Source organism: Gopherus evgoodei, chromosome 11 (genome assembly GCF_007399415.2).
Source record: "Gopherus evgoodei ecotype Sinaloan lineage chromosome 11, rGopEvg1_v1.p, whole genome shotgun sequence".
NCBI lineage: Eukaryota > Metazoa > Chordata > Testudines > Testudinidae > Gopherus > Gopherus evgoodei.
In genome coordinates this window covers 68,370,491-68,382,910 of record NC_044332.1, presented here as the reverse complement: position 1 = coordinate 68,382,910, position 12,420 = coordinate 68,370,491, and the positions used below count along the sequence as shown (strand labels likewise).

The window sequence follows — 12,420 nt, the reverse complement described above, 5'->3', positions numbered from 1 at the left end:
GCAAAAAACTCTGCTCTGCAAAACAAAAATGCAATCCACTTCTATGGCAGCAATCAGAGTACAATGAATAGACAAGAGGAGAAAAAACAACCCTGAAGCAGGCATTCCAGCCAAACCACTCTCATTTCTCAATTCCTCTTAAATCTCTTCCCAACCCCATAGCGGCTTAGGACACCTCATAAAGGTGAAGACCTGGCTAAACCCAAAAGGCATTTGTGTGTGAAGAATGTTATGATATAAAGATAGTCCAATCTAATAGGAATGTGTGCATGGTGGGAAAGAACATGGCAACAGTTTTAGACTGATTTAATTAAAGGACTGCAACAATTTCCAACTTCTCATTGCCCACTTAGTTCCCCTTCCTCTTATTCCCCCTTCATCCTCCCAATGTATTTTTCATTTGCACTGCATTTCACTAGATACAATTAATTTAATCATATTTTATCTGTACCTCAACAAGGTCTTGCAGCCTGCCAGAAATGTGAGGCAATGGCAGTGAAGATGACTGACCATGTACGCTCGAGGCAGTGCTCAGATTGCATGGGGAAAGTAGAAAGTATCCCATATCCTCGTGGCAATAAGCCATCTCTATGCCCTGATGCCTTGTCGACTACATCAGGTAAGCACAGCATTCAGAAGAATGAGCTTTGACCGAATGACACAGGACAGCCTTCAGAGTGAAAATATTCATCTCCAGAGCCAAGCATTCATCCTTAGCCAGCGTGATTTTCGCTGCATCAGCATCCCAAAGTTGGCAACACAGGATACTTTACTTTAAGCTACATTGAATTAATTCTGAATAAGTCCTCCACACAGGGGTTTAATGCTGTTTAACTAATCCACTTTAAATTCACACCTTTAGTTAATTTGGATTAATTTTCCAAAGTGTCTCCCTACAGACAAATCTGGTCTAAGGATATTGATGTCAATGGAGTTACACCAACATTGAATGGGCATGAGAACCAACCTGTCATGGAGTGTATATACCCTATTCTAGCCTGGCAACCCAGGGGCTAAGGCAGGAACTGCCAGCCAACCCTGATTGGCAGCCTCACAGCAGCTGGGAGAATAAAAGATCTTTAGAGCAGAGAGGTGGGGTGGCTGCCAGAGGAGCAAGCAGGCTGAAGGAGGAAATTCCAGGCTGCAGGCTACTGAAAAGCTGCCTAGAGAAGGGACAATCATATCTACAGGCTGGAAAAGCCTACTGAAACCAAGGAAGGTAGGAAGGAGTTCAGGGCACAGTGCGAGGAGTTGCTGTGGCCTGATTCTGTCTGCCTAGTTTAAAGGGCCCTGAGCTGGAACCCAGTGGAATTGGCAGGCCTGGTTCCCAACAAATCCTTGGGAGACATAAGAATGGAAGGGGTTTCCAGACACAACCCTCCCCTCCCCCCCCGAGCACAAGGTCCTGCTGAACTCGCCAGTTATAAGGGGGAAACCCACACACCCCATCAGGGCTGACCCTCCATTGCCTGAATGGGACTACCACAGAGACTCAGGCAAAAGGAGATGACTGATTGTCCCACCAGATTGTTTTAACTCTGGTGCAGTATTCCATCTGGCCAAAGGGGGCACTGTTGCATCGGCACACCCACTCACACAAGCCCATTCAACATTCCTTCAATGACCATCTGACATTACTCCCCCCAAAAGTTTCATTGTTAGATGCCAGCCAAAACATCTCATCTCATCTTTGAATTGAGGATTGCTGTTCACATTCGAACTCACAGTTCTGAAGCCAGACCTATAATTTTGGTTCCAAATCAAACCAAACATAGACGGAGACTGTTTTTCAGTTAAGAGTTGGATGGTGCCAAAATCTCACAAGAAATGTTGTTCTTTTATGATCTTTGGCCTAAGATGGCAGAAGCTCATAAGAATAGTTCACCCGCTTTGAGTCGACTCCTGGCCCTGACTGAGATAATCCAGATGTGAACAGCACATCCTCAGACCATCACAATTAATTTGGAAGCTATGCATATGAAAACACGTCTACTAATGGAAGGCACTGACCAACCACAAGTTTTCCCAGACATTGCTGACTCCAGGAACACAACTGTTCCTGGCATTTTCATGGTCAAAGGGTCAAGAGTTGCCGTGGGTGGGGTTTTCAGAAGTGCTCTGAATTGATCTAACACTACTCCCAGTGAAGTCAATAAGAGTTTTATCATTGACTTTAATGGGAGAGTGTTAGTTTAATGCTGAGCACTTTTGAAAATCTCACCCCACATGTCTAAAGCAGGGGCTTCTAGCCTCTTTCATAATAGCACAACACCACATGTAGCTGGTGCCCCCAAAACAAACGGGGTGGGAGGTTGATGGACAGAGAGTGTTCACATGTCCAGCAAATAAACAAAACCCTATGAGAGAATTCACTAACACGCCCCTCCTTTTCTGCCAAGCCAGACTCTAAGGGCCTGATTCTCCTCTCACTTAGACCAGTCTCCCTCTGGTATAATTCTACAGATTTACTCCTAATTTACACTGGTGTAGATGGAGAGGTGTCAGGCCCAGAGTCTCTAGGCAGAGCACACCAGAGCGAGAAAGCCTCTGAAATGACTGCAGAGCTAACAACTGAGCTGTATGGATGAGCAATAGCTCCATACCCAGCATCATTAAAGACTGAAAAAAAAAAATAGCAACAGTTTCTAGCCTATTATCTTCAAAATATTTCAGAAGCATACGCCTCCTCAGACTAGTCCTCCGAATACCCCTGTAAGGTAGGCAAGTGTTAATGCGATCTCCATTTTAAGGATAAGAAAGCTGAGGCAAAGAAGCTTAAGTGATTTGTTCAGGGCCACAGAGTGAGTCAGTGTCAGGGCCACATTAGAATTCAGAAGTTCCTGCCTCATGGTCCTTTGCTCCAACCACACCTATGTCTGCTCCTTCACCCAAGCATCCAGCTGCACCAAAGATTCTGTTATAAAATGAGGTTTTTGAACGTCTTAATGTTCTGCTGCTCCTGAGCTGTAAAAAGCTGTCCTGCTTTGTATAGCACTAGAGCATTACAACAGTGTGGCTGTGAGTACTCAGCACCTCTGAAAATCTGGACATAAATGTGTGTAATCCAGCTGACTCTAACACAGCAACAACAACTCAAAGCTTTCAATAATGGTCCAGGAGAACACTACTGAACCCGCAGTGAGAATTACGTAGGTGGGCAATGCACAGAGTATATTTGGGTGGAATTACATAGGGCCTGAGACAAAAACGTTCATCAAAGCCAATGGAAAGACTCCTTATATTGTATTTTTGCATAGCTGACGATGTGCCTGAAAGAACGACAGAACTTAACCACCATGAGGTCAAAGAGGAAGAAGGGTGAGTTAAAATCCATTTTGGAATTTTGCTGATTGGACCGAGTGCTATCCCTGAATATAAATGCATAGTAAAGAAAAACAATGAGCTATGTTTGCTTGCTCAGTTCCTAAACAATGCTCAGTATTGTAACCCAAATGGAAAGAAAGGGTGTTATAGAACCACTGTCAAAGAAAAGACAGCAAGAAAACGGCAGCTAGCAACTGATGCATGCTGGTTGAGCAGTTGCCTGCAGTAGTCCCACAATCACCCATTGTAGACACATCATTTCATCCACCATGATCACTAATATAGTGCATGCAGCTAGCCAGAGAGCTGTGGCAGGGTGTTATCAATCTTGCAAATGTGAAAGATCACATAAGTTACCATAAAAAAGGATGCTGCCAACAATGAAGAAAACTGCCTGGCATCTCTACTCTACATGGCATATGCCAGCCTAATAATAATACCAACTAGCTCTTATATAGCACTTTTCAACAGTAGAGCTCAAATTGAGGTATGAATTATTACCCCTGTTTTACAGATGGGGAAACTGAGGCACACAGAGGGGAAGTGACTTGCCCTAGGCACCCAGCAGGCTAGTAGCAGAGCCAGGAAGAGATCCAGATCTCCCAAGATGTAGTCCAGTGCTCTATCCACTTGGAAACACTGCCTCCCTCAGCCTGCATCCTCACCTCCATCCCCCACTGAAGCCTGCATTACAATTGGTCAGTGGGGCTCCAGAGAACACTTACCCAATGCAAGGATTGTTTTGATATCGCGGAGCTGTGTAGGAGAAAGGAGAAATATTTTTGTCCACAAATGACCCAAACCCCAACCGGAAATTGCTGGTGAGCTTCCTCATCTCCTCAGCCAGCTTGGTTCCCAGATTCCGAATGTTATCCAGGTCATCCTTCATGGATAGCGAGAGATCCATCAAGTAATACAAATCCACAGGATAGTCTTCTACCTGACGAACCTGCACTCGGAAGGATGTCTTGTCACCTGCAGGAGCAGAAGATTAGGAGGCAGTGAAAAGAACTGCATTCTAGAAAGAATCCCCCACCACAACGCACACCCTTCTGAATCTGGGTCAATATTTATTCTGCTTCTAATACCATCAACAGCAATAGACATAAGGATTCATGTTGAAAATATGAACTGTTCTACAAAGTTTCTTGTTGCAACGTGAAATTCGTATATGCAAAATCCAGACAGCACACTTTTCTTGCTGTAGCCTATTCCTACATGTACACCATTCCTTCCCTAAACTGACCACAGAAATAGCTGGAGATATGCAAGAAAGGCGAGAGGGAAAGGAGGCTAAACATGTCTTTTTGTAAATCCATTCTCATGTACGTAAACTGAGAAATGTTACTCTACTCTGTATCTACATCTAGTTCTGGAGAGGGAGGTGAGGAGTCCTACAGTTTAGGTAGCACCTAAGTATATGCAGTACTGTATATACTGTGTCAAACAAACAACAAAATGCTTATAAACTAGATACACACTTGGGTCCAATACAATACAGAAAGACTTTTCAAAATTCACTGTGACTCCTAGGGAAGAAAAAAGTTGAAGCATTAATGACGTCGATTCATAGGCTTCCTGACATGTTCTGGCAACGAGAAGCCAATTGTCGAGATAGGGGAAGATAGTGAAGCTGTTCTCTCTGAAATGAGTTGCTACTATCACAAAGACCATGGTAAAGACCCTGAGGGGTGAAGCCGAATGGGAGCACCTTGTACTGGAAGTGGTCAGAGCCCACCATGTATCTGAGAAAACGGCTGTGGGTGGGTTGAATATCCATGAGAAAGTAAGCGTCCTTCATAACTAGAGCTGTAAACCAGATGTACTTCTCCAGAGATGGGATTATTGAAGCCAGAGAAATCTCAGTTTGCAAATAAAACAGTTGAGATGGCAGAGATTGAGGATAGATCTCCAACCTTTCTTCTTTTTGGGTACTAGGAAGTAGGCAGAGTAAAAACTTTTTTCTTGATGTTGAAGACGTACGTGCTGTAATGCTCCTCATTGGAGGAGATATTCCACTTCCTGCCTCAAAATCTTCTCATGAGAACAGTCCCTGAAGAGAGATGATGGGTTTTGGGGGGTTTGGAGGAGGTATGGAAGTAAACTCCATCGAACAGCCAGACTGGATGATAGCTAACACCCATTTGTCTGTTGTTATGGAACTCCAATTGTGAAAATAGTGCACTAAACAACCCCCAAAGGATATGTGGGGATCATGTAGCAGAGACATCACTAATGATTTGCAGCTGCCAAACTCCTGTCAAAAATATCTTTTCAGCAGGGGTTGGGGTTCAGCTGGTGCTGTAGATATGGGAGGTGCAGGACAATGAGACTTCTATACACTTTGTCTCTTACAAGGACGGTCATAAGATCACCACTGATAAAACTATTGAGATGCTGTGCTAGGTTACAAGTATTCTACACACCTCATGGCAGCAAGCTTTCCAGCCCAGGTCGACATTTTTATTTTTAGGGTGGTAGTGCAAGCCCGAGTCTGCCAACCTGCTACAGGCTACGTAGACAAACCCTCAGTGTCTTATCACTGGGGGGCAATCACATGTGAAGCTGCGCAAAACCTGGCAGCTATGCTTGTTATGAAGCATCACTGTCAAGCAGTGTAGATCCTAGGTTCTCCTCTCTTCCACTGGACTAACTCCACTTAATGCAACGGGTAAAACCAGGAGGAGACTCAGACTTAGCAGCTTGGTTTAGAAGCCACAGCTATTTAAATTATTTCCCTACAGCTCTAGTTAAAGAGATACTTCCAAAGCAGGGCCCCTTTTATTACACATAACTGCCTTGCTCTGGAGCTTGCATAAGAAGAGTTCCTGATAAAGGCATGGCTATTAAAGGAGATTCTATATTAACAATAACACAATAGGTTGAGGCTACTAGATAGCAGCTTCTAAAACAAAGGGTTTGTCTACACTGGCACTTCCTTGGCAAAACTTTTGTCGTTCAGGGGCATTAAAAAAAACATACACTGAAAAAAAGCACCAGTGTGAACAGCGCTTTAACAAAGCCGCTGCCGCTCGTGGGCGGGGGGGGGGAAGTCTTTTGTCAGTGGGAGAAGTCTCTCCTGCTGACAAATAGCAGCTACGCTGTGCGCCTTTTAGCAGCACGGCTGTAGCAGCACAGCCATGTCACTAAAAGCCTCGTAGTGTAGCCGTAGCCAAAGAATATCAAAGAAGCTACATACCATACTAGCAACTACCACCCGCTCCACCCCCTATCCTATCCAAGTTCCAGTTCAAATACAACTTTCTTTCTGTAGTGCTGGAAAGCCATTACACCTATTAACACTGAAGGGGTGGGTGGGAGAACAGATGCCCTCAATTCCAGACGTGGGTGTTGAATTTAGGGCTGTAAGAAACAATTTTAAATAGGAAAAAATAGGAACACGTAAGTGAGAATCAGAACGAATTTCCTGCTGAAATGGTCAGCCTTTTCAGAAACAAAGTTTTGGACCTAACCAATTTGAATGAAACCTTTTAAACTCAGCTACAAAAATGATCCCACCTTTCTAACATCTTCAACTGCTGCAGGAAGAAGCAGAAGGGAAGGGGAATACATGGAAGGGAAGGGGAATACTGCACAATCAGTGAGGTGGCATTTGACCAGTTAATCCTGAGGTTCTCGACTCTCTTGTTAAAGAGAAGCACACAAACTGAAGGCACTTTAATTATATGCATTTAATTTTACATCATCAGCTATGATAATTTAAGATCTGTCACGACTGCTGTACATTAAACACACAGTACAACTCAGTCCATGTCTGTTTAATCTTCAGACACATTAATGGCTTCCATCTCTTCCCTAGAGAGAAGAGTTGCTTTAATCACTAACATTTATTTAAAGCTACAAACCTTTCCTTATTCCCTGCACTGAGTGAGATTCTTCTGAGTAATGATTTCACCTGCAGCACTAAATATGCATTCAGTGGAAGTGACTGATGTGACAGGAGGCTTAGCTACAGAATAGCCTTTCACCCACTCCTCCCTAAAACTGTTACCGAGCAGGTTTTTTCTTTCCAGGTAGTAAAGGGATTTTCCTTTGTACATGAAGAGCAGTTTTCACATGGTGTTCCTCCCTCTTCTAGAGAAGCATCTGGACTTTACAGTCATAGGGTGAAATTCTGTCTCCGTTGAAATCAGTAGGAGCTTTGGGATTGATTTCCATGGGACCAAGATTTTACTGAGGGTGTTTATAACCCAAATACCTGAAGAATAAGCCTCATAATTGTAAGATCTCAAGGCAGGGAATAAGTCTTCTCTGTGGCTACAATCCTACTAACATTTACCCATGTGCTTAAACTTTACACTGTGCAAGCAGTCCCACTGAAGTCCTGTTGTGGTCTGCAAACTAAGCATGTCATTGTTTGCAAGATCAGGGGCTGCATTTCTAAAGCACCACGTGCATAATAACAGTCTGTGGAAGTATTTTAATAATAACCTGCACATGCAATTGTTTTCATCCATTCAGCTGGGACTAACATAGCGCTGGCTGCTTCCGCTCCCCACCCAGTGTCACCCCATCGCTAACAACGTCTTGAACTAACATGACCTCTTTCATCCTAAGACCTCAAAATCCTTTACAAACTCTACTTAAAGCTCATAGGAACACTATGGTAAGGTGACACAAGGGACCCAGATTCTGAATTGAATCCAAATAAGAGGAAAGAATCTGGCCCAGGGAAGCAGATTTTAAGTGACAAGTTGAACAATCCACAGCAAGTCAGAGAAAGCACCTTTAAGTATAGGCACTTCTAAGTTTTGACTCCCAGTCACCAGCTCTTTCTTTTAAACCATACTGCCACCCTTTTATTTTTTTAAAGAACTTATTCAAATCCCCAATCAAAAATCGAGGAACATGGAAGTTGCGGCATAGGATCAGATGATTAGTCTATTATATCAGGAGTCCTGTCCCCTGCAGTGGTCACGGAGAAAGGAGAAAACCCCTTTAAAGGTTCCTAGCCACTTGAACGATGCTGTTTTACATGAAGGAACAACACTTCTTCTTGACCCTTGCAACCTACACCTTTGAACATGGAGATGCAATTACCTTTCTGATCTCAGTTTGCAAACCACACTTCCTCTCAAGAAGAGGGTCAATACAGCAGTAATTGGATGAAATTCTATGGCCTGGGGTTATGCTGGAGGTCAGACTGGATGATTTAATGGTCACTTTTCACCTTAAAATATAGGAATCGATCTATGAAAGACCTGAATTGAGAAGGAGTGAGATACTGGGTCCAAATCTCCTCTCACTCTAATAAATCCATTGATTTCAATGGAGTTACTGCTGCTGCACACTAGTGTAAGTGAAGAATCAGGTCCATCATTTCCACTCCATTACTCCTAGACACTTTCACCCCCAGGAATAATCCACAGCCCCCAGAGCTTAGATTTTAAACTTTTCCTAGACCTGAATTAAGGAACACTGCTGATACATTGTCTCAAATAGTTCATCTGAGAACTAGAAAGACTGCTTTTACCTGACTTAAGAATGAAACCTCAGCAATTATTTTCTGAGTCACTGCTGTAAAAATGGGCAGAGGAAGATTTATATACACTGGGCTTTAATGTGGAGAAAGCATCTGCCTTGTTTATTTAGCACATGACAATCTTTCTAGGTACCCTGAAATGCAATTATTCTCCCAAAAGCACTCTTATTCCTATTTTGTAATGCTTAGGGCTAAATGGCCAATAAAACCCGTATTCTATTTTATATTTGTAATTCCATTCACATTTCTGATAGCCAACCAGGGCACTGTGCATTAATGCTTTAAACCATGGTGTTAAAAACTGCACACCTGACTTTGATGTCCCTTATATGTCTGTAAATCTGGAGTGACCCCCATAAAGTCAGTGGAGTTATACCACTTTGAACTAGGAGCCTGCCTCAAGATTTAAGAGCCTAACTTTACACACTGAGATTTGAAAATTTGGTATTAGGTCATTAGAAATACCTTGAAAGAGTAAAAAGGATAGATCAGATTGGAACCTCCCAACTATCTACTCTGTTATGCTTCTAGTTCAGGGGTAGGCAACCCATGGCACGTGTGCCAAAGGTGGCACATGAGCTGATTTTCAGTGGCACTCACACTGCTTGGGCCCTGGCCAATGATCCGGGGGGCTCTGTATTTTAATTTAATTTTAAATTAAGCTTCTTAAACATTTTAAAAACCTTATTTACTTTACATACAACAATAGTTTAGTTATATATTATAGACATAGAAAGAGACCTTTTAAAAACATTAAAATGTATTACTGCCACGTGAAACCTTAAATTAGAGTGAATAAATGAAGACTCAGCACACCACTTCTGAAAGGTTGCCGACCCCGATCTAGTTACTAGTCAAAGATACAGACACGTTGATTCATTTTCGAAGTACTAAGACACTTATGCAAAGTTTCCTGATGCAACACAAAATTGGGAGCACATGCAAAGTCCAGATAATGCTGTTTCCTTTCTGTTTCATATTTATTGTCCTGCCATTAAGTGAAACAATCAGAACTCAAATTCTTACATAAGGATTAATATGTAATTTCCATAGGAGATGCTAACCTACAGGATTAGGAAATCATTAGTTCTAAATAACATGGGCTCTTGCTCAACATTAACCGAAAAGAATGAAAGTGGAAGATCTCATTACAAACATCCAGAATTATTCCTCCCTGCAATGGTCCTTATACCCTGTTGTGTCAGCATACAGGTGCTGGGGAAATCCTGTAGCTGGCTGGGAAAGAATTTCCTCAGCTTAGACACTAGGTAGGCACCACTACACAAGCCCCCTGGAGTAGTGGGTGCACCAATGGCAAAGGGAAGTCCCTATAGCACCAAAAACTATGTGGATTCTGGACAGTTCAGGTAACATAGGTGCCCATAAGCAGCCCAGGCAGAGCAGGTTTAACTTAGAGCAACCCCTGGGGTAGCTAGTTTACATCAGGGGCTGCACTGGCCTCTAGCCAGCCTAGAATTGAGAGAGCACAAAGATGGACTAAAATCATTTTTGCCTCCCACTGTGCTGTGGGCTCTGCCTCCTGGAGATGCAGTGCACACGCTACCCTAAATCTCTATTTTAGAATGCTGATTTCTATTGATCTGCCATGTAAAAAAATAGAGAGACCAGTTCACAGAACCCCAAAGACACATTATATGTAGTGTATCTATCTAGCATAGGTGTTTCTAAAGCACCCTTCGCCTAAGAGTTGTACAAGTAAAGATAGCACCAAGTGGATTCCAAATGGCAGCATTCCTACCATCTCTTTCCCTTGCAAACCTCCCTCATCTCCTCTCTCCAATAAAGAAGGCCTTATCTAGGCATGGGTTTGATCCTAAAAAGGCCAGTCTGCATTGCACATCTAGTCAGACCTGAAGCTCGCCCTCCATTCTGCACAAAACTCTACCACCAAAGTACCTATCAAACAGAAGAACTTCTCTCATTTCTGAAAGCTACTGACCAGTAGCTAAAAGGCCAGCCTGGGGGAGTTCCACCTCCTTCTCTCTAGCTACAGTACAAAAAGGTCAATTTACATGTTGAAAACTGTGCAGAACTATCCTGGGAAGCTCTGGAATTTGCTGGTTACAAGAAGTTTCATGGTAGGGAGGGTCTTGGGGAGTCAGGGTTTGATAGCAATGCATTGCTGATACAGTGTTTTCTGCCAGCAACTGAGTCAGGAAACTCTTTAGCATAAAAGAATTACAGCTGGTCTTTTGTGGCAGTAAATCTATTTGGTATACAGCACTAAATCCCAGAAACCATCTAACCATCTGCATGGCGATTCCTTGCCAGCAGCAATTCTGTGCATGCCTGTGGTTTGTCTACTATCAGCACTCTCTCTCTCAAGAGCAGACCATGGCTTTGTCTACACTGCCAATTGAATGACAAAGCTTTTGCTGTTCATAGGTGCTTTAAAAAGCCTCCTTCCCCCCCCCGCGCCCCCCCCCACGACAAAAGTTTTGCATGGCAAGTGGCAGTGTTAAACAGCTCCTTGTCAGCAGAGCGCTCACCTGTCGACAACGTGAACCCTGCTCGTAGGGGGTGCAAGTATTTTGTCGGCAAAAGTGCCGACAAACAGCATTTATACTGCCCGACTTTTAGCGACACAGCCATGTCACTAAAAGCTATGTAGTGTAGACAAAGCCCACACTTCCCTCCCTACTCCTGGGCTGCTTAGTCTTTATCACCACAGCCAAACGAGTGATTGGAGAGGCTCTGTCCTGGGATGGAAGAGAGGGGTTTGATCTGCATTTTCAGAAGCATCCACTAATTTTGGGTCCCCAATTTAAAACAGTATTGGCCTTGAGACTGCTGTTTCTTTGCAGAATAAGGTACTTTCCAATGTAAAAAGAACGAGGAGTACTTGTAGCACCTTAGAGACTAACATATTTATTTGGGCGTAAGCTTTCGTGGGCTAAAACCCACTTTAAAACTCATTTCATCGGATGAAGTGGGTTTTAGCCCACGAAAGCTTATGCCCAAATAAATGTTAGTCTCTAAGGTGCCCAGGACCAGTGCAAGGATGTTTCGTGCCCTAGGCAAAACTTCTGCCTTGCGCTCCCTGCCCTGAGGTGCCCCCCCCACCGTGGCAGCTCCCCCCCCTCTGCCCTGAGGCGTCTCCCCCTGCGGCAGCTCCCCACCTCCCACCCTCCGCCCTGAGGCATCCCTCCCACCCCAGCTCACCCCTGCCCCGCCTCCTCCCAGAGCACACCATGGCTGCTTCACTTCTCTCGCCCCCCTGGCTTGCGGCGCCAATCAGCTTAGGTGCCAGAAGCCTGGGAGGTGGGAGAAGTGAAGCGGCCACGGCGTGCTTGGGGAGAAGGTGGGGCAGGGGTGAGCTGGAGCTGGGAGTTCCCCTGCGTGCCGCCCTACCCTTACTTGATGCAGGCGGCCCTCCCCACGCTCCTCAGCCCCAGCTCCCTCCGCCAAAATGCCGTCGGCGACTGGGGCGATCGAAGATCCGGCCACCGCAGTCACTGCTGAAGAAAATGGCACCCCCCCCAAATCCCAGCGCCCTAGGCAACTGCCTAGTTTTCCTAAATGGTTGCACCGGCCCTGAAGGTGCCACAAGTACTCCTCGTTCTTTTTGCTGA

The 12,420-nt window shown here is 44.3% G+C and overlaps 1 protein-coding gene across 2 annotated transcripts in view; it reads right to left on the bottom strand.

Annotated features, from left to right (window-relative positions):
* ITGB5 (integrin subunit beta 5) overlaps positions 1 to 12,420 on the bottom strand; it is a 110,950-nt gene that overhangs the window by 73,290 nt on the left and 25,240 nt on the right. For both annotated transcript variants that reach the window (XR_004002630.1, XM_030580187.1), the window contains exon 4: positions 4,050 to 4,299. Coding sequence is in view for 1 of the 2 variants with exons in the window: in XM_030580187.1 (XP_030436047.1) it covers positions 4,050 to 4,299 (250 nt within the window). In the remaining variant the exon portion in view is untranslated. The remainder of the gene's footprint in view (positions 1 to 4,049; positions 4,300 to 12,420) is intronic.